Source organism: Ptychodera flava, chromosome 15, assembly GCF_041260155.1.
Source record: "Ptychodera flava strain L36383 chromosome 15, AS_Pfla_20210202, whole genome shotgun sequence".
Lineage (NCBI taxonomy): Eukaryota > Metazoa > Hemichordata > Enteropneusta > Ptychoderidae > Ptychodera > Ptychodera flava.
In genome coordinates this window covers 334,944-357,617 of record NC_091942.1, presented here as the reverse complement: position 1 = coordinate 357,617, position 22,674 = coordinate 334,944, and the positions used below count along the sequence as shown (strand labels likewise).

Genomic DNA, 22,674 nt, shown 5'->3' with positions numbered 1-22,674 from the left:
AGAGCCTGCATACCAAGTTTCAAATAAATCCAGCCAGTGGTTACAAAGTTTAGCATTTGCAAGATTTTTCCTTTTTCCCCCTCATTTGCATATTTTTGACTTTGACGTGTTCATTTGAACAAATTCACATCTCCACTCCTGGGTGCACCTGTTCACCAAATTCTAAGATGGTAGGTGCCACGGTTTAGGAGTTTTTAATGTGGATGGACATACATCCGCACATACTAACTAACATACATACATACATACATACATACAGACAGACAGACAGACAGACAGACAGACAGACAGGTAGACATGCATACATACATACATTTAATTTTACAGTTTTTAACCTCCAACAGCCGCCCAACCTATCAATATCAGCTTGTTCAACTTGATACTACTGCTTATAATAATATAAACAAGAGTTAATTACATTCCAATTAAAGGTCTGGTGAAATGCCCATGTTGCAAAATCACAAAAATACAGTTGATGGTCTATAAAACAGTCACATTCATTTCTTTTTTCGATTAGCGTGCGTGATTATGAAATATGGCAAAAGAAAAATGCAATGTGGGCGTGTCCCCCGAGCCTCTCCAGTCAACTTTTTTTGGCTTTCTGAAGTTTGCCGACGCCGTATCTCATAACGGGAAGTAAAGTATTTCACACCTCCGTAAGCTCCCCACGTGGGGTAACTTCCAGGGTGTCCACATACATGATCAGTGCAGTGTCCTCCTTCACTATGGGAAGACGTTGTTCTTTTGGTGGCTGTGACAGCGGCAAGAACGTGAACGGCTCAACTGTAAACTTTTTCTAGTTCCCGTCAAGTGTTGCATGTTGAGTGTTTGAACCGTAATGTGCTTGTCTCTTCTGGTTCTTACGATCCGGGCTTAAGATCGGCTTAGCCTACCTCGCTACGCGCTACACAGGTTGGGACCGCGATGCAAATCAGCTGTATGAACACCAACACTGATACGGAACGTAGAGATCACGATACAAATCATGGAGGTAGAGTCCTCCATGATACAAATCGACAGCAACACGGAACACATCGGTAAAATGAAGAACAACGAGGAATACCGGACCACGAGGACCGCCCGTGCAAATCGACCGCAACATGGAAGCATCTAGACCGCAATGCAAATCAACTGCAACACCGAACCTTGTGGCCTAGATTTAAATGTGTATGTCTGCTATGTATAGCAAAAGTTTCAATTTTCGCGAGCGAGCGAGCGTTCCTATGCCAGCTGTACACTAGACAAAATGACATCAAATTTATCGCGAGGGCTCGATTGCGTGTGCCTAAGTTTCAATTCTCGCGAGAGCCATTTATGCCTGCTGTACACTAGACTGAATGACGTTGGCTTGATTATGGAAAGAAGCACGCAATAATACGGAAGTAGATACAGTTTTTGCGAATCGCCGAGAGAGAAGCGCAGATCAACAAAAGACTAAAAAAAGCCACTGTGACGTTTTTTCTTTATTTTGCCATATTTTTTAAACAAAAATCACTTTCACCACTGTGGCGAATTAGGATCGATTTTTTGGGATTTCTATTCGCATTGGCAAACATGGCGAATGGGCAACGCGACACACTGGTAATTTTGCTAGCGGATACCAGACAGAGATAAGGCAGCGTGGGACCGCTGTTCGATGTAAATGAACACACTTGTGACGTCACAGATGGCCAACCATGATCCCAGCTGAGGGGGTGACCTGAGTGTCGCAAAATGACCTGATGAAAGCCGCGCACAGAAATATAAAAAAATTAACACTCGCGCGTACTTTTAGGTTGCAATTCTGTTGCGAGTGCCTGTATTGCCTGTATGTGATTATGGTCAAAATTTTGTTGTTTGTAGTCAGTTCATGGGCTGCACTTAGGTACAAGTACATTGTACCAAAAACATACAAATGAATGCATCGTTCATTTTAGAAGTCAACACTAACAAAACCAAAGTCATTGTTTTCAACAAGAATGCTAGGGTCCTTCGTCATAGATATAACTTTTATTATAATAGTATGAAATTAGAAATTGTTCAAAGCTAAAAATACTTAGGCATAGACTTCAAATGTAATGGGAAGTTTGACATTGCAAAGGAGACTCTATACAAGAAGGCACTGAAAGCGTTCTTTATATTAGAAAAGTGGTCAGTTCATCAGCTAACATAAATATTCATGCATGGATTCATATTTTTGACCATGTTATTAGGCCTATACTAACTTATGGATGTGAAATTTGGGGAACTGAGAAATATTCAGATAGGACACCAATTGAAAAATTGAATCTTAAGTTGTGTAAAATACTTCTCCAAGTTAATCAGTCAGCAACAAATTTAGCAGTGAGAGGTGAGATGGGCAGGCATCCTCTTTTAACTTTTATCAAGAAAATGATGGTTAAATATTGGTATAGAACATGCACTAAGAAAGAAAATACTTTGATCCATGAGGTGATGTATTTTGTACTAACAATAACATGGCCTGGGCAACTGCATGCAAGAAATTACAGGATTGGAGAGTGTTGGTAATTTTTGGCAAAATGATAAACATAGTGTGAAAAACTTAACAGATAAGATAAGTAATGACTACATTTTAAAATGGAAAATGAAGTTAATGCAGAAAAGACATCATCAGGGGAGAATAACAAATTACGCATTTATAGAAAGTTTAAAACAGATTTTAAAATGGAAAAGTATTTAAGCTGTATCAAGGATAAAAATGACAGAAAATAAATTACCAAGCTGAGAATAAGTGATCATAATCTGATGATTGAGAAAGGTAGACACATGAGACCAAAACTAAAAGCTGAGGACAGAATTTGTAATAGGTGTGATACTAACTCAGTTGAGGACGAATTTCATTATATCATGTGTTGTCCATGTCATACACAATCACGACAAAAATTGTTAGACTCGATAGCAGTCAACAATGAAAACTTCAACAACTGGGATTTGCAAGCCAAATTTTGCTACATAATGAGCAATACAGATAGCATGATATACCTCACAACATTTATCCAAGAAACAGATATTTTTTAAGATTACCCAACATTTCATATTCTCCATAAAGTTATATCTTATATTTATATATATATATATATATATATATATATATATATATATATATATTTATTATTTTTTGATAAGTATCCTTTTCTTATTTTTGTAGTATTAGTTCTTGACTATGTTCACCTTTGAGGGAATAACGTCAATAAAGTTAAAGTTAAAGTTAAAGTTTTAACCCATTTTAACAACGGCACATCTACACCACACACGGCATCACTATACCAAAAATCAGGTTAACACATCCAGCGGTTCGTAAGTTTTTGCGTTGGACGGACAGACATCCATCCATACATACAACAATACATACAGACATCTCACATACTGACTCTTTTCAACCATATAACCTCCCAATTGCCATACATGTATGGCAAATTGGAGCTAAAAACGTTAAGTTTGCTTTTAGTGACATGGTCGTGTCAAACAAGATCCAAACCACGGTCTTTTCACGAGATCACCAACGGTGTCGCAGCGTGACATGGTACACGTACGGCCGATCGCGACGTCGACGCTGATCAAGTAAATTGGAATGACCTGTCAGGCTGTCGGATTAGGGAGCGTTCAGTTATTATGGCTGGGGGTGGGCCATCAAAATCCAGGGCGGGGGGATGTCACCTCAAATTTGAAAACTGCAAGGGGGGGGGTCACATATTTTTCAAACAGCTCAGAGGGGGGTCACTTAATTTTCATAAGTATCCGTCCCGTCAAAAAGCAGTTTCAGTGTTCAGAAATATTCTGGGAGATAAAAATGATTCGTTGCATGATTTCATTCTCTAAAATTATTCACCTGTAAATCTGAACAAAAGTATAATTATCTAATGTCGCCTGCATCTGTTCACCTTGATCTTGAAGGCAAATGTAGCTTGACAACCATACCATAGTTTCAATGTTTTACCTAAGTGTACCTGCTTGGTTTGTATGCATGAAACAAGTAGAAAACAGGCTCTACAATTTTATAATTTTCAAGTGATCAGAATACAAAAGTCCTGAAAAGATAAGACGATCACAACTTCCAGTATAAGGGATACAGTCACTCTAAATGTTTACAATAAAATTAAAAATGTGCCTGGAGGATGTACTAAAAATACAGAAAGCTGCTTCCTGTCGGTAAAATCTAAAAAAAATTCAAGATTTTAAACTTTTTTTCACGCATTTGTATTCTTATTTATTTTTTTGTTATTTTGCAAACTAGTTTGAAGTTTTTTTTCTAACTTTCTGCTCTGAATTTTTTTTTTCCTGTTTTTGACCACCCCCTCCCAAGATCTAATGACCCGCCCCTAGTCCTCCCCGGTAGCAAGACATGGGTGCTCCCTAACACAAGTCACACTGGGAGGAGAAAACGATGTTGAAAGCGGTGAAAACGATATCAACGACGTAGAAAGGCACCGTTGAGTCACTACTGCGATTCGATAAGTTCATGAAAAAGGTACTTGCACTGCCCGGGAATCGAACCCGGCTCGCAAGAATGGGAATCTTACATGCTACCACTACACCAGCAGTGCTATCGATCTGCGAAAGGGGCGAGTTATATGTAATAAATACGATCACGCCTTGTTACATAAGTTGTCTGTCGTGTTTATGCCAGTTGGATCTTCGATGAGACATCACCAGTTCATTTGGTTTACAAGCTGTATAATTTGACTAGAAAGACTCGCACAACGTCGACGCACGTTAGACTATGCAGCCATGAGAGTCAGAAATGCTTAACTTCTTGTACATTACTCCGGCATACTCAACACATCGAATTATTTTATTCAAAATTTTGAATATGCGTATAGTTTGCTCGATCAAACAGGTTTCAGAATACAGTATTTAGAATATAATAACCCGACTTTTGACATTAATTTACAGTAGATGAACTTAAAAATAAGTGAAATTTGACGCACCTTAAGAGTGTAGATAAAGCTAGATGGTCCAGAGACCGGTATGCGCATTTGCTTGCGCAAAAGACGATTGCCGCAGTTGGGAGAAACACAGCGATGTACACGTTAAACAAAGGTGCAAACAAACTGCGTATTGATAGCCGAAGGGGTGAGTTTTTCGCCACGATTTCCGTCCTATAATGTTCATATTCACCACATGGCACATTAGGTGAAAATCCGGTCGTTCTAGCACACTTCAAACATTTTTTGTGGTCGAACTCTTCAGGTATATCGCAGCAATTCGATAATTCAGACAGGCTGGACTCAAGTCGGAGAGAACTCAACGGACATGCTACTATGAGGTAAGGTTGCTCTCTGGTAGTTTTCGTGTAATCTTCCCGGTTCTGTCAGTCTACATCGTCACACGTTGTTGAAGTCAATTTTTTTATATGACACCTATGTCCTAGAAGCCATTTTTGATCGCTGATAAACATGATAAAAGTACATACGCAAACGACTATTTCGATCATGTGGGTTAGATTGCATAAGGCTGGCCCGTGACGCAGATTCCGTGGCATCATTACTACTATATTGACTGGTTTATTGATGGCAAATTGGAGGCTGAGGGACGATCTGGTGTCGGCACTGCTTTTATCTCATTCATCCCTGCCATCAACGCCTTAATAGTTATTGTGTTAACTGTCTGAATTCTTATCACAGACTCACATTAAAAAGATCCATTTTGTTGGTGGTTATTAGGGGTTTTAACGGTGCAGCAATTGTGTGTTTGTAATTCTCGTTGTACAAATCTTTGTCTACAACAAGAATCAAAGCTGGTGAAAGAATTTGGTTTTAGTTTTATATCATCAGGAATAAAGAAAGCTCATCGAGGTTTATAAGGAAGTAACGTGTATATTCCTCGACATTGACGCGAAGAAAGCAAAGCCTGACTTATCCCAGTCTATGTAGTTTACATGTAAGAGTGTAAGACGTGGGCTGTTGTGTGTGGTACATTTAAGTTCGAGTAATTTTTGCCTCATTTACCCAGTCATGCCTCAAAGTTTCAAAATATGCACAGTCGTTCCTTTACGTAATTAACGTGTATCGCCACTGTCGCTCCACAGTTTGGAATGGTTGTGCAAGAGAATAAGAAAATGCTCGAAAGCGTTTGGCTATGAAAACATACTGCCCGGTTCGAAACCCATGGAGGTAGACCTCCATGGATTAACTATCAACAACAATTTACTCAAACCACCGTCCCTACGGTGGAGGGACGGTGGTCAAACACAAACACACTTTCAAAATGGCTAGAAGTTTTCGTTCACAATGGTTGATGCTGTTTAGAAAAAACTTCCAAGTTGACTTCACTGCAGAAGACGAGCAAATTTATGACAGTTTTTCATAGCTGTGAGAGCAACAATCACCTTGCAATATGGCACCATTGTTGAGTCAGCCATGTGGGTTGTCCGTTTCCTCATTACCCTCTGACCCACATACTGTATCAGTGTAACTATGCCAAAGTGACCTCAAAACATGGTCAACTAGAATATTTTACTGAAGTTTTAGCAAGTATAGCATGACACCAAGCAGAGAAAGGTACGTCACACAGTGTAAGAACAATAGGTACACAATCTGATTTATTACAACAACCCATGTAATTTTGGTAAGTTAATGCCACTGAAAGGTTATTATGTCATTTGTCATGAATGTCATTGAGACACTAACTGCTTTTGTCAGACTCTGTACACAAGTACTTTGGCCCAAGGTGTAACATCACTGCATGCTATGACAGCCTGCTTGATATAGAGAGATTTGCAGATTACATGTATAACTGTCCAGTTTAAACAATATGGTTGCCATTAATAGGACTCAAATAATGCAAAAAGTAACTTTAAAAAACTGTCTTTTGTGTCTTAAATACTTAGTACAATATTCATCTCAGGTTAAGTGTTAATTTTAATTTATTGTAATATTCATTTCCAGTACTCCAAGGCCTGTGTTTAGTTCTTTCGGAAACAAAAGAAGACAAAATTCATACAGTACTCCAACACATGAACCAGTGACACCACAGCATGAAGCTAATGTCAGACATCTTTCAGAGGGTAAGTTTTGTATATAAGAGAACTTGTGCCCACATGTTATGATACATTTCACATAGCACATCAGTGTTGGTACAGAATCATCTTATTGTCCATTGTATCATGCCACTGCTAAACATCCACGATATGTCAGACAGCTGATGTTAATTGCAGTTTTGCAATATCCCAGACCCCAGTACATGTAGTATACTTGTTATAAATTTCATTGTTGAAAGAAATTAGTTCCATTTGATAGAAATCTTTTCTTAACCAACATATACAATATAAAGAGCAAACAACATAAATATGAGTACCTGATAAATCAGATATACCAAGTCACATTGAATCAGGTTAGAAACTCTAAGTAAAAGCCCTTTTGGCATCCTGCCCTGTGTGACAGTGCTTTATTTATTCTGTGTCTGTGTACATAGGTAACCCCTTTTGGGCAAATTTGTGAATTGTATGCATTCAGAGATACTTTACTCTTTGGCATAACTATTTTCATTCATTAAGGGCTGCTTACATTAGATCATTTTGTTTTCTTAATTTCTGAATTCTGTAATATTTCCAAATTGGCAAAACTTTCCCATCATTTTTGGCTCACATTTGGTTATACCAATCAGGGGTTTCATTAAGAGCCGGCAGCCGGCAAAATTGACCGGTTACTCTCACGATTTCGCCCGCTACTTTTCGGAAAATTTGAACTCTTTCATAGCTAAAATATGTTTTACCTTCTGAAATGATACGGAAAATTTTCAAAAGCTGTGTAATCAAACTTTTCAACGGCTTTTGTGTGAAACAAAATTTATAAGACGAGCGACTATTACGATCGCCTTGTACTACGATGCAGCACGGTGTTGAGTCACGGTCCCTCGAGGGACCGTGGTTGAGTATACTGCCTAAATAAAAATCGGAATTGCAACGGACGATTCTATTGGCTACCTGAATTGCTGATTCCTATGTGGTGACCTTTTTATACGGCAATGAAAACGCGCATACTACACCTGTCGGCCGTCGTTAGCTCAACTCAAAATGGTCAATGAACAAAGAAGACGGAAGCGATCGCAAGGTCAAGCTTAGCTATACGATCTTTGATTTTGAAGTCGACCAAGAAACAAAAGAAGGATAATTACGTGGATTGGAACTGTTTTCGAAGGCAATGACCTGATTTTTTTCTCAAGAAAAAACTTCCCGATTACAGTTCGAATTTTAGTAAGCCGACGTGCGTTGCACTGCGGTAGGCTTAGATGCGAAGGTATATAACCAGCTGGTCTTTCGACGCCAATAAGAATGTCGCCCAGAGTGGTTTAAAATACGATCAGACCTCTAAATTCACTTCAAAAACGGTCGTCAGGTTAAATCCAAATGTGAGCTTCTGAACGTACAAATTTTCATATCCCATATCAAGGTTCTTACTTTGCATACCCATATAGTCAGATAACTTTGAGGGTCTTTGATTCTATTTGCGAAATATGGTAATGATTGTCATTTTTTATCATTATTGTGATACAAATTATCCTTTTTACCTCCCCACTAGTGGTATAAAAGTCCTTCATCTACAGATTTCCATACCAAACACCAGGGTTCTTAATTTTAAGCATAACATTATACATTAATGAAAAGTTTCTCATTTACTGTGCTTAAAATATGAGTGTTTCATCCAGGATGGCATCAACAAGGGGGATTTTACCCCTTTACCAGAAAATTTCGGGGACATTTCATCAGTTCATGTATTCTACTTGTACCTCTAAGGTGTGACTGGCACCAGTTCATTGGGGGGGGGGGGGGGAGTGGTCCCCCTTGACAAATTGGGGGTGCCAACATTTCAACAGAGGGGGAATCCCCTATCCCCCTGTCTAGATGTAACACTGTATAATATCATCTACATATCAAATTTATCATTAATAATAGTGAATTATTATAGTTTACCTCCTAAAAGCATAGAGGCTCTAAAGACTTCAGTTTTCTTTGTTCAAAATATCGTCAACATTACCACATTTTATCATTTTTAATTATTTAGGCCTAATCTCCCAGGAAAATGGCTGTTATGATATGAACACATATTGCCCTTGACAATTCTCTAAAAATACTAGAAATTCAAGAGACTGTGAGCTGTAAAAACTGAATTTTAGCTCATTTATCAGGAATTCCGGCCTTCGGCCGGGAGGGGGAATACCCCCTCCCGGACCCTCCCCCGACGACGACCGCTTTGTGGTCATGGCAGCTGCAAGCCGCCTACTTTTCCATTCTGGCCCCCTACTTCAAAACTTAATGAAACCCCTGCCAATGTGAGTTTATCGTATAAGCTGAAGTCGATGGCGTCTGTATGTATGTATGTATGTATGTATGTATGTATGTACGTACAGTATGTCCGTCAACATCAAAAACACGCAAACCGCTGCACGTTTCAGCTTGGTATTTGGTGTGTGGATACATCCTGGGCTATAGATGGGATTTTGTTCAAATGAAGTCTGCATTGCCAAAATTATGCAAATGAGCTTACAAAATGTGAAAATGGTCAAGAATTAATAACTCAAGAACCGCTGTTTTGATTGCTTTGAAAATTTGTGTGCAAGTACCTTAGGTGAACCTTATACAGTTTTATGAATATTGTGAAGATATCCTTAATTTTGTATTTTTGCTGAATTTTTTGGTGATTTTTCTCATTTTCAGTAAAAATTATTCTTCTCTGAAACCGCCAGCCAATCGCTCTCAAATTTGGGTTAGATCTTTGCAAGGGTGTTACTCTTCTAATTTGTTGAAATTATGACAAAATTGGGAAAATTACTATTTTGGAGCAATTTTGTCATTTTGGTCAAAAAATACTGAACAGTATTTTCTTTTAAAAACCCCTGGACAGACAGCTTTTATATCTGGTACACAGACGTACAGAGATGACAATAGTTAGATATGTTGAAATATGTGGAAAGACCACACTGCTAACTGCTATCTAGGCCGCTGTAAGCATAAAAAATAAACCACACGAAGTGACAGTCGAAAGCGCAGTACAGCAGTTTTGGGATTCCCTATTACTGATCCAGTTTGCTCAGTTACATTTTGACGGTCAGTTTTTCATGGAGATCTTGACGGCCAATCCTGCTCTTAGATACACCATTCTTTGCTGCTACAGAGCACATTTTAGAATGGGCATTTCAAATGCCTACCAGTACCAGCTGACGACGACGAGGCCTATAATTGCGGATTTTTTTCATCTCGTTTGTTCCTCCATATGCATATGTAGACTTGCCCAAAGCCTTTGGGCATAGAAATGTGAAAACAGAGTAAAATGAAGGGATATTTAACTTCAGTAGACAGTCACGTTATTGTCGAGGTGATCGCGAAATTGAAGCAATGTACTTTGGCGACTGACACGTACATTATGTACATTGTTGGGTGAAAGCTAACTCTGCGTGGCAGGGCTGTGCCAAACCGCTGGCAGCACCTCGGTTGCGGCGTGCAGTTTCTCCACCAAAAACAACCCATTTTTAATCCCAAACTTGCATTGAGTTTCGTTTTCAAGCACACCCACCTCGCCTGGGTACACGATTAGCCCTGCGTACAGGTCTGTGTGTTCCCGGCGTTATACGGCGTGGAGGCCGTACGCAGGGCTTTAGGTACACGATGTGCTCAGCTGCGCTTCTTACGTAAAGCCCACTTTTGGGAGTGGGTCGGAGGCACAGAGGCCGTAAGCGAACGGGTCTAGGCAACTGTCATTGCGATGTACTCACTTTTGGTTCGAAATGCGATTCAACTGATACAAATAATTACACGATGCACAGAGAATAACAACATTCAAACAGATCTTGTGTGTCGAGAGGTGACTCCAATCGCGAGCAGTATCAATGACAGTACTCGCCCGGCGCGGTGTCACAATGTCACCGAGTTCAGTCCGAGTGTGATGTTTCCAGGTTCAACAAGTGATCATGTCGTGTTTATAAAACGAACCAACGTAATGGCAAGAAAATGCCTTAAAAATCTTAAAAGTTGACAAAGATTTGCTAACGATCAAATGCATAGGAAATGCATTACTCTGTACCTGTTTCACTATCACCACAGCAATCTGACATCGTTGTAGTTTTACCATTGACCCAATTGCGTCTATGGTTTATTTGTTTCCCAGTCCGTGTCATCGATACTAAAATCAAACTTACAAGCAAATGCCCTGTTAGTTTCACTATTTTACAGTAGTTTGTGAGACGTACATTTGTTTATGCGCCGCGTGCTCCTCCTTATCCATTGTGCTGAAGTTAGTGTGTGGGTCACAGGCCTTTCACGTTCCAGCTGTACTTTGATGGTTGACGTATGCGTAGTAATATTGGTCATGTGTAGGGGTTCAATAATGGCAGTTGGTTCAAATCGCGTGGACGCCCTTACCAACATTGAACCTTGCCGTAAAGAGCAAGAAGGTGGTTTTACATATCCTTGAAGCCGTCCATAGTCACAATTTAGGTCTCCCATGTATTTGACCGGGGATTTCAGTCATTGAAATAATGGAAAAAAAAGTCAAAAGATACAAATAATGTCCCTTTAATTAAAAACTCCCGAAGGTTGTAAATAGTTTCCTATCATCTGGCGTTATGTAATACCAAGGGATGGAACATTTGATATTCAGGAGGGAGTAGGGTCTAGAAGATTGATGAGGTAGCATTACTTTTTTACCAGATCCCTTGTACATTTTTTTACCCACTCCCACCTTTTCTTTGTATCAAGCCTTCTCTGTCTATTTTTTGTTGATGACATTTGCTTATATATTTAGGATCTACTTGTCCCATTGCTACAGAAGTTGATATGCATGTTCCTAAGGGGACACATCAAAAGTTCAATATAATAAATCTAATTTAATTGCTTAAGTTTGGCCTCAGACCCCCCCTTCTAACTTAACTGACCTAAAATTGAAAAACATTGCGGACTCATACCCTGTACTTATTCTTTCAAACGATGTACCAATGTACCATTGAATTAAATAAAAATTGAAAACCATTATAAAGTAACAAAAATACGGGTGACTGGATCGGTTTTAGCGTACAAAAAACAGCCTTGAAATCGTAAAATTTGCCAAAAAGACGTTAAATCGTTTTTGACCGCACAGAAATTAATTTGGCCAAAACCCCTCCCACCCCCAAACTTAAGGTAGCGGTAAAGGCTAGAGCGTCAGTTATAAACTTCAATAAGACTATTAAAATATAAAAGTAGTCAACATTCTCTGTTGAATAAAAAAAACTAGACATTAGGGGTCAAAGGCATTGCAGAGTTATAGCCTGTTTAACCCTTTTCCTGCCAAGTCGGTGAAAAATCCGCTTGAAATTCGGTGTAGCTAGAATCTGAGCAGCCACGGCCGTTATCCTGCCAAGGCGGTGGAAATCGGGCTACTTTTTGGTACCCCCTTTCCTGCCTAGTCGACGGAACTACGTGTAGCAAACCCTTGCTCGCGCTAGGGTCGTTCGAGGACAGGTTTTGGGCGAGGAACGGCGTTTGCTCTCGAAATGGGTTCACAGAGAGTCCAACGACAGGGAAAGGTGCGGAAGCTACCCAGCCAGTCCCCCACCCGGTGGGGGACTGTTTTTTTTTTGGGGACGAGTAGCGTACTTGGCAGGTTAGCACGTTGACGTATTCTAGCGGAGTTTGGGGTAACTTGGCTCTGAGGCACTACATAGATTGCGGCCGAAATTGACCGACTCGGCAACGCTAATCTGTAAGGCAACCGCCTAAGACCGCCTCAGCTGGTGGTGCAATTTTTTGCCAATGGTGCGAGACGAAAATCACGGACTTGGTCCTGATTGACGGGAAGTGCGGACGGATTTGACGGACTCGGCTTTCTCGAAGGCAACCGCCTAAGACCGCCTCAGCTGGCGGTGCAATTTTTTGCCAATGGTGCGAGACGAAAATCACGGACTTGGTCCTGATTGACGGGAAGTGCGAACGGATTTGACGGACTCGGCTTGATTAGTCCCTGACATGGAACTGATCCGAACGGACTTGAGCGACATTTGTGAAGGGTAACCACCGCTTTTAACCGACTTGTTACCTTCTCGAAAAGACTACCCACTCAGATGTCGGACGTTGTCGGCTGCACTTGGCTCTAGACGTTCAAGCCGTGCAACGAAACACACCGCCTCAGCCTTGCCATTCAGGAACATGGCCTCAAAATTTGATACCATTGTTCACCGACTTGGCGGCTGCGGTTAGGTGCGTGAACCGTTGTTCACCGACTTGTTACGCCTATGTTGTCCCTGTGAAGTTCGGCTAACGGCCGAGTCTAACAGGAGTTGGCAGACCTGTGTTTGGTTTATACCGTAGTATGACCGACTCAGGTAGAGGTACCTGTCGGTATATTCCGAGTTTTACGCACTTGGGCGTCAATGACGGGTCGTCATCACCGCTGATGACGTAGACGTGCTGGCCACGTTATTTGAAGGAGCCATGTTTGCCCAACGGACGAGGCCGAGACAGCCGTTGACAATTTTGGCATCCTTCATCTTTGACCGCCTTAGTTGGGTAAGCCGCTCGGCAGGCGACGGTTATGACCTAAACAAGCCGCTGAAGCACTGTTCGTTGCTCGTACAAGAACGAGACGGCCAGTCCATTACTGCTTAATGGGCAATCTGTCGGGTTGGCTTGTCACCGACTTGGATGACAATACGCCCTGCGCAGGCGTACTTAGAAGGGACATGAGGTTAAAGATACGGGTTTCCCACCCGTACTAAACATGGGCTTGGGGCAACGTCCTTGGGTGGCAGGTGCGCATGCCACGTACCCAGCTGGACGGAATGTCAAGTTGAGATGCTAATGACATTGACTATGTTATGCTAAGTGCTCGATTGATTTGCATCGCAAATGAGTATTATTAGCATATCAAATGGTGCGGACAGGCAATTTACATGACGGGTAGGAATGTCAGCGCCGGTTGGTGGACTGATTGCCGTAGGTCCATTATAATAACAGGTGGATGCATATATTAACACCCCTGTGTCCAATCATGTCCAGGGCTTTGTTTCCCTGTGGCTTTAAAAGGAGGGACCTGCTAGTCTGTCGACACTGTTCCAGACATGAGCTTGACGGACCGCAAAAGTTTTCTGAAGCGAGCAGACGACTGAAGCTCAAAGATGCAGAGTCTCCGGGCGGTAGTGGTAGCGATCGTTGTGATGTCCCTAGTAAACGTTCTAAGAAGTCGGGCAAGAAACGCTCCCGTAAGGCGAAGCCATCTCCGGCTGAAAAACCCAGTGGTAAGCGTAAACGTAAGACCGATCGTTCTGCCGATGAGGATGATGACGGGTCACCGGTTGCCAGTGGTTCTCACCCGGCTGCTCCGGGAGAGACTACTTCACCTGCAGAGACTACATCTGCTCTTGTGGGAGATACTTCACCTGCACAGACTACGTCTGCTGCTGCTAGTGAGACAGTGAGTAATGAGACGGCTGATGCCATTGGTTCTCCCCCGGCTGCTCCGGGAGAGACACCACCTGTTGCTACTATGAGCCCTCATCCTGCGTCAGGAGAGGTTCCTGTGCCCAGTGCGAAAGAGCTTGAGTCCTCGTCATCAGCAGAGGCTGCCGAGCCCGCTCCTGCCATAGTTTCGGTGCTGCGATGTCCCCGCCGAAAAAGATAGTGCGGAGGGTTCGTTATCAGGATAGCCCACCTGATTTTGAGCCAGATATGATCCTTGATGCCGCTACGGGCGAGTTCAGGCCCAGACGCCCAGACGACGGTGATATCACCGCTGAGTCCGACTCGGAGGTTGACGAGGATGCGGCAGAGGACGATGACTTTTATGACAGGCAGTACGTAGGTGAGGCAAGCTCTGACGACGATGATGACGCTGCTGCTGTGTTGGCGGAGGACGACACACCTCCTGTCTGGCGTATGTCGGAGACTACCGATGCTAATATATTTGAGGAGACCGATTTTGACCATGAGAGAGGACCGACTTTCACCTTGCCCAGCCACGCCCGTGAGCTCGATTACTTTTTTAAGTTTATTCCAGCTACACTGATCAGATTGGCCAAGGACGAGACTAATAAATACGCCAAATTCCACCAGCGACATATCGCTAGGAAAATAGATAAATACTGGCGTAACGCTGACTACCGAGAGGTGCAGGCGTTCATTGGTGTCTTAGTCTGTATGGGTATCGACCGTAAATCATCAGTGGAGGATTATTGGTCTAGCGATCCCTTTCTGAGAAACCAGGGTATTTCTACTGTGATTACCCGCAGTCGCTTTCAGCAGCTTATGCGATACTTTCATCTGGCAGACCCAGAGAACGATCCACGTCGTGATCCTGATGAGGCACGCCGCCGACGTCGGTGTCAGGAGGATCCCCTGTATAAAATCAATCCATGGATGGAGCCCATAGTTGACCGGTGCGTAAATAATTATAAGATGGGTAGAGAGATCTCCATCGACGAGGGCATGGTGCGATTTAAGGGCCGTTCTAAATTTAAGCAGAGATTACCGCATAAGCCTGATCGAGACGGTTTCAAGATATGGCAGCTGTGCGACTCCACCACTGCATACATAGCTAACTTTGCACCGTACCTAGGTGTGAAATATCGGGATCGGACTGATGGGAGACGGCAGGAGCGAGGTGTGGTGAAAAGAATTACGATGGAGCTGGTCCAGCCATTCTGTGGATATAATCACAGCCTATTCTGTGATAGCCTGTTTAGCACGGTCGTTACTGCTAGAGAGCTGATGGAGACCGGGATCTACATGGTCGGGAGTTTCAACCGCCGTAATCGTCGCACCATGCCCCCTCAATTAATTCCGCCGGGTAAGAGGAAGAGCCTTCCTCTGTCTGTTGGGGATATGAAAGCCACGACCAGAACGGACTCTCGTCTTAACATCACTGCTTATCAGGATAGTAACGCTCAGGTGCTGATCTTGAATACGGTCTATCCACCCTTGGAGTGCGTGCCAGTGGGGGAGGGAGACGAGCGGCGACAAGTGCCTCTGTCGCTGTATAATTATCGCCGGTACATGGGAGGCGTCGACCGAGCCAACCAGAAGCGCAAGTACTTTCACACTGGGCGCAAGAACCACAGATGGTGGACATATCTGGCATGTTACCTGATTGATGTTGCCCTGGTAAATGCATATATATGCTTCAAGCATGTACACCCTGATAGTAAGCTGACCCATAAGATGTTTCATCTGCGTGTCGGGAAACAACTCATTGGCGGTTATTGTGGGCGATCGCAGCCCAGTGTGAGAGAGGTCGAGGCCACTGTTTCTCTTGCCTCGTACATCAATCCACAAAATCAGCCGATGCACGTTGTCAGCCGTTTGGAGGGGCGGCAGAAATGCTGTAAAGTATGTAGCAGAGAGGGTAAGACCACTGCGAGCGGACGACTGTCTGAGACGTCCAAAGGATGTAGTCTGTGCGGGGTTCATCTTCACGAGGGCGAGTGTTTTGCGGCTTTCATCATCGCATGATGCTACGAGGTAAGAGGAGCATTGGCGTGCAGACCTCTACTCACACAGCCCCGACGACACCCATCAGCAAGAGAACCCGACGTAAATAACGGACAGGGGACAGCTTCGCCTAACAGTGGCTTGACTGTATTCTGAACACGGACCATGATCACATTTTGAGCACGGTTGTGCCGTTTGTTTGTGCTTTACGATCCCGCTGATTGTAAATTGAAACACGGATTATTTTGTACAATCCCCCGATGTAATCTTTGTAACACGGACCATGCACTCGGACGTCGAGAACAGACTCTGAGATTTATTATTCGGCATAATGTAAATTATTCCCGAATAAAATACTATCTATGGATCGCATATTTTCGTTTTGTTTTGTTTTGTTTAGACGGATTATTTTGTACAATTCCCCCTATTATAATTTTTGAAACACGGATCTGCCACCCCGATTGTAATTTTTGAAACACGGACCATGCACTCGGACGTCGAGACAGACTCCGAGATTTATTGTTCGGCATAATGTAAATTATTCCCGAATAAAATACTATCTATGGATCGCATATTTCGTTTGTTTGTTTTTACCCCCACTTTCGTTTTTGGCAGATCGTAAGGACGCTATAGTAATGGATGAACGTGCGTTGTATCACGTGGGAGGGGCACAGCCCAACGGAGGCTGTGCTCGTGCGACGTAGACGTTGTACCAACCATCTGTCGTTGGGGTTAGTGCATAGAGCAGTTGCACTGTCCAGAGCTAAGGTGGTACAAAACTGCACCTTAGTAACAACTGCACAACTAACGTGTTAGGAAACGGTAACACTAACGAGCTAAGTGTTCACTGAACTGGCCAAACTACGTACACGCCTTCCTTCAATGGCGGAACTATGTCGTTGACACTACGTCAAAGCAGACTGCAATGTGCGACTCTTCCAAGTCGTTCAAGGTACGTGGCCAAGTGACACAACCCAGGGAAACAGGACAGGTTTGAGGGTGCTCCCGCACCCATAGCACTAACCCCTGGGTCTTCTACTAACCCACGAGAGAGGTGACGTTTCCCCGGTGTGGCCGTGCGTGCCGGCGAACGAGCTTTACTTCCGCGAAAGTAAGCTAGAAAAGGGCATAAAAGTGCACGTCCCCCGGGGCAAACAACGCCCGTGACCTCGTCATTTTCTGGACACAACCTCATCAGCGGTTGCCCCTCTATACGGGCATGCAAAAATTTTTGAAGTCTAACACGTATATGGTCGGTAATCGTACCCCGAAAATGCGGTATTTTCCCGCCAAATGCCTGGCAGGAAAGCGTGCAGGAGAGCCTATCTTCTGTAGACACGGAAAAGGGGGCCGGTTTTGACCGACTTGGCAGGATAACGGACAGGGGCGCTCGGCAGGAAAAGGGTTAAACTTCTGAAAAAGTGACCAAATAAGAGGAAGTTGGGGAGGCCTTAGTGTATTAACTATGGTAGAGGTCCCGTAGCTTTTAAAAAAAAAAATTGAAAAGGGAAAGTCATTTTTTGCTGTTTTTCAGGAAAGTTTGACAAGGCAGTGCTTGCATTCAGAATGCGTGACTGCTATTGTAAATGCATTTTTAGATTCTTTGAGTATCAAAGAGGTGTCAAAAGTGAGATTAACCAAAAAAGACTGCTCTGTGACTTCAAAAGAGGAGTGTAAATATGGCTTGTTTTCAACATTTTTGACAGAATAACAGTTTTCCTACGTAATGTTATGCCAATTTTATCTAACCTTTGAAATGAGATATGGACATGGAATTTTTACAGCCTATTAACAAGGTTACAGACAAGATGACTGCACAATTTTCCTGTATTTTAAGTACTTTTTGGAAAATCACATATTGAAATTTGAAAGAATTTTTTAATAATTTTTGATATGTAAACCCATGTAAAATCATAAAAACAAATTTTATTTACAAATCCTGCCGTATAAATCTACAATTAATAGTGTCAACATATTTATAACTACTTTGGTAGTATAAAGTACTATCCAATTACAATTAAAGTCAAATATGTAAAACAATGTGAAAAATTAAATTTTAATATTTACTGGTGTCATATTTCAAAACCATGGCTGCAAATATACAATTTTTATATTCTTTGGAGAAAGTATTAAGTAAGGGAGTTATCCTGAAAATTTGAACTAAATATCTTGATTCTAACACTTGAAACTTGACATTAACTCTGAGAAAAGAATTGGTGCAAAAATAGCCTTTACCGCTACCTTAAGCAATTAAGTTTTTTTTGAAACATCGATCTTTTGACGACGCCCCTAAAGATGACCTCCAGTACCCAAGTTTGAGACCTTATTTGCTTTTGTCATTCTTGTTTTTCCTGGTTTAAATATTTCTCAAATGGACCAATTCAACCCAATGTGAGCACACTGTCCTTGACGGTATTGTTACATTGATGTATTTGATGAAATATGTATTGGTAAAATTGTCCAAAGGATGAAAGTCTACTGAGAAAAGAATTGGTGGAAAAATAGCCTTTACCGCTACCTTAAGCAATTAAGTTTTTTTTCAAACATCGATCTTTTGACGTCGCCCCTAAAGATGACCTCCAGTACCCAAATTCGAGACCTTATTTGCTTTTGTCATTCTTGTTTTTCCTGGTTTAAATATTTCTCAAATGGACCAATTCAAACCGAATGTGAGCACACTGTCCTTGACGGTATTGTTACATTGATGTATTTGATGAAATATGTATTGGTAAAATTGTCCAAAGGATGAAAAAATCTGCTGAGAAAAGAATTGGTGGAAAAATAGCCTTTACCGCTACCTTAAGCAATTAAGTTTTTTTTCAAACATCGATCTTTTGACGTCGCCCCTAAAGATGACCTCCAGTACCCAAATTCGAGACCTTATTTGCTTTTGTCATTCTTGTTTTTCCTGGTTTAAATATTTCTCAAATGGACCAATTCAAACCGAATGTGAGCACACTGTCCTTGACAGTATTGTTACATTGATGTTTTGATGAAATATGTATTGGTAAAATTGTCCAAAGGATGAAAGTCTGCTACAGAAACCACAAATGGAATACCACAGTATACATGATGTACTCCAATATACAAATTGTTTTATCTAAGTGTGATATGAAAAGGGGATCTTTGGCAGAGTGTCACTAACATTGATGTATTGAATTAAATATCATGAATCTGGCATGGTGGCATGATGTTGTTTTTCCTCTAATTGAATTTTTTTGGTTTTGGTTTTAGCTCCCATAGCCATATTTATATATGGCAATGGAAGCTATTCTTATAGGCTAGGGAACTGTCTGTATGTATGTATGTCTGTATGTCTGTATGTCTGTCCGTCAACATCAAAAACTCCAAAACCGCTGCACATTTCATCTTGATATTTGGTGTGTACATGGATGATGGGCTGTAGATGAGATTTTGTTCAAATGAAGTTGTCATTGCCAAAAATATGCAAATTAAGTGAAAAAATGTAAAAACAGTCAAAATTGAAAAACTCAATAACCACTGAGCAGATTAAATGAAAAATTAGCATGTAAGTACTTTAGGCTGACCTGAAATGATTGTGCACATCTTGGGTCAGTATCTTGGACTTGCTATTTTTCATGATTTTTTTTGTAATTTTCTCCCATATTTGGTCAAAAAATCTTCTTCTCTGAAACCACAAGTCCGATTGATTTGAAACTTGGTATGGAAGTGCATAGGAGTGACCTTTCCCAAATTTGGGCAAAAAGTGGTGAAATTTGCATATTTTTGTTTACACGTCCATAGACTCCCATGTATAAGGCAGATCTCCATAGACTCCCATGTATATGGTCACGAAAAATAAAAATTTAGTTTCCCATCGTATTCATATAACAAAAAGGATGCAGTGACACAATTTTTAGTCCCCATGGATGAAGTCCAGTGGGCTTAGAGATTGGGTCATGTCCGTCTGTTCGTCCATCCGTGAGTCCATCCGTTCACGCAGATATCTCGGATATTTTGACAAAATGTCATGTGACCTCAATGACCTTTGACCTCAAATATACATATTTGTCAATAACTCAGTAACCACAAGTGCTACCACCCTTCATATATGGTATGATGGGACACCTTATGACGCAACATATTGTACCTCATTAATTATGCACATATCTAATTTTGAGCGCGCCAATAGAGCTAGAGGTCTGATTTTGGTATATAGGGATAACTTAGCAATTCAATTTTTTTGACAAAATGTCACGTGACCTCGGTGACCTTTGACCTCAAATATACATATTTGTCCATAACTCAGTAACCACAAGTGCTACACCCTTCATATTTGGTATGATGGGACACCTTATGACGCCACATATTGTACCTCATTAATTATGCGCATATCTAATTTTGAGCGAGCCAATAGAGCTAGAGGTCTGATTTTTAGCTCCCATAGCCATATGTATATATGGCAATGGAAGCTATTCTTATAGGCTAGGAAAATGTCTGTATGTATGTATGTCTGTATGTCTGTATGTCTGTATGTCTGTCCGTCAACATCAAAAACTCCAAAACCGCTGCACATTTCATCTTGATATTTGGTGTGTACATGGATGATGGGCTGTAGATGAGATTTTGTTCAAATGAAGTTGTCATTGCCAAAAATATGCAAATTAGTGCCAAAAAAGGCGTTTTTGGTAAAAAATCTCCTTCTTCATAACCGCTGGTCAGACAGCTTTGATATTTGGTATACAGGTCCCTAGGGATAACCCAACTTGGATTTGTTCAAATTGTGATGAAATATGCAAATCTGTATTTTAAGGAATTTTTTTGTCATTTTTGGTCTCAAAAATTTATTTCATCAAAACCGCTCGTCTGACAGCTTTGATATTTGGTATACAGTCCCTAGGGATAGCCCAACTTGGATTTGTTCAAATTGTAATGAAATAAGCCAATCTGTATTTTTAAGGAATTTTTTTGTCATTTTTGGTCAAAAATTTATTTCATCAAAACCGCTCGTCTGACAGCTTTGATATTTGGTATACAGGTCCCTAGGGATAGCCCAACTTGGATTTGTTCAAATTGTGATGAAATAAGCAAATCTGTATTTTTAAGGAATTTTTTTGTCATTTTTGGTCAAAAATTTATTTCATCAAAACAGCTCGTCTGACAGCTTTGATATTTGGTATACAGGTTCCTACAGATAAACTAAATATGATATACAGAATATATGATGAAATCTGCAATTTTGTATTTTTGGTGCAATTTTTGCCATTTTTGGTCAAAAAATGTGTTTCTCAAAAACTACTTGTCTGATGCCTTTGATATTTGGTATACAGGTTCCTGGGGGTTCTCTTAGTGTGATATAGTGAAATTTGATGAAATCTTCAATTTTTGTATTTTTGGGTCAGTTTTTGCCGTTTTTGGTCAAAATATTTGTTTCTCAAAAGTTACTCATGTGATAGCTTTGATATTTGGTATACATTTTTATACATATTATGATGAAATCATCAATTTTGTATTTTTGCAGCTAATTTTGCCATTTTAGGTCAGGCCATCCTGAAATGAGCTATCAAAGATCTCAACCTTCTTCATCAATACATATGTCACAAAACGTTGCTCTCTTCATAACACAGCAGAGCTCTGTCGACCATTGGGTCGTTTGTTAGCTCCCATAGCCATATGTATATATATGTTTACAAGTTTACATTTTATTGAAAATCTCAATAGCCACTGAGCAGATTAGATGAAAAATTAGCATGTAAGTACTTTGGGCTGACCTGAAATGATTGTGCACATCTTGGGTCAGTATCTTGGACTTGCTATTTTTCATGAATTTTTTTGTAATTTTCTCCCATTTTTGGTCAAAAAATCTTCTTCTCTGAAACCACAAGTCTGATTGATTTGAAACTTGGTATGGAAGTGCATAGGAGTGACCTTTCTCAAATCTGGGCAAATCGTGGCGAAATTTGCATATTTGCATTTTTTGGCTATTTTTTTCATTTTTGATCAAAATTTTTTTTAACTCTGAAACCACACGTCCGATTGAGTTGAAACTTAGTGTAGAGGTTTTTACGGGTGACGTCAGTAAGATTTGATCAAATTCTGGTGAAATTTGTATAATTTTATTTTATTGGGGGAATTGTTTCTATTTGTGATAAAAAAATCTTTTAGCTTGATTTTAGCTTGTTTTGATAACTATATGGGAGCGACCAGTGACATTGTCACTATTTTTGGTATATAGGGATAACTTAGCAATACAATTTTTTTGACAAAATGTCACGTGACCTCGGTGACCTTTGACCTCAAATATACATATTTGTCCATAA

General features: G+C 40.9%; 2 protein-coding genes and 1 non-coding gene across 4 annotated transcripts in view; 1 reads left to right on the top strand and 2 right to left on the bottom strand.

Annotated features, from left to right (window-relative positions):
- The window catches only part of LOC139150804 (methyltransferase-like 26), a 29,301-nt gene extending 24,277 nt beyond the window's left edge, over positions 1–5,024 (bottom strand). The window contains exon 1 of the mRNA XM_070723199.1: positions 4,929–5,024. The gene's annotated coding sequence lies outside the window, so the exon portion shown is untranslated. The remainder of the gene's footprint in view (positions 1–4,928) is intronic.
- The window catches only part of LOC139150805 (mapk-regulated corepressor-interacting protein 1-like), a 74,554-nt gene that overhangs the window by 14,026 nt on the left and 37,854 nt on the right, over positions 1–22,674 (top strand). The window contains exons 1-3 of one of the 2 annotated variants that reach the window (XM_070723201.1): positions 4,940–5,073; positions 5,191–5,266; positions 6,888–7,006. In XM_070723201.1, coding sequence (XP_070579302.1) covers positions 5,022–5,073; positions 5,191–5,266; positions 6,888–7,006 — 247 coding nt within the window. In that variant the 5' untranslated portion in view covers positions 4,940–5,021. Of the gene's footprint in view, positions 1–4,939; positions 5,074–5,190; positions 5,267–6,887; positions 7,007–22,674 lie in introns of those variants that run through there. The other variant, XM_070723200.1, reaches the window with a different exon arrangement.
- On the bottom strand, positions 4,474–4,544 carry Trnag-ccc (transfer RNA glycine (anticodon CCC)). The gene has a single exon. It is a non-coding gene; the product is annotated as a tRNA-Gly (tRNA).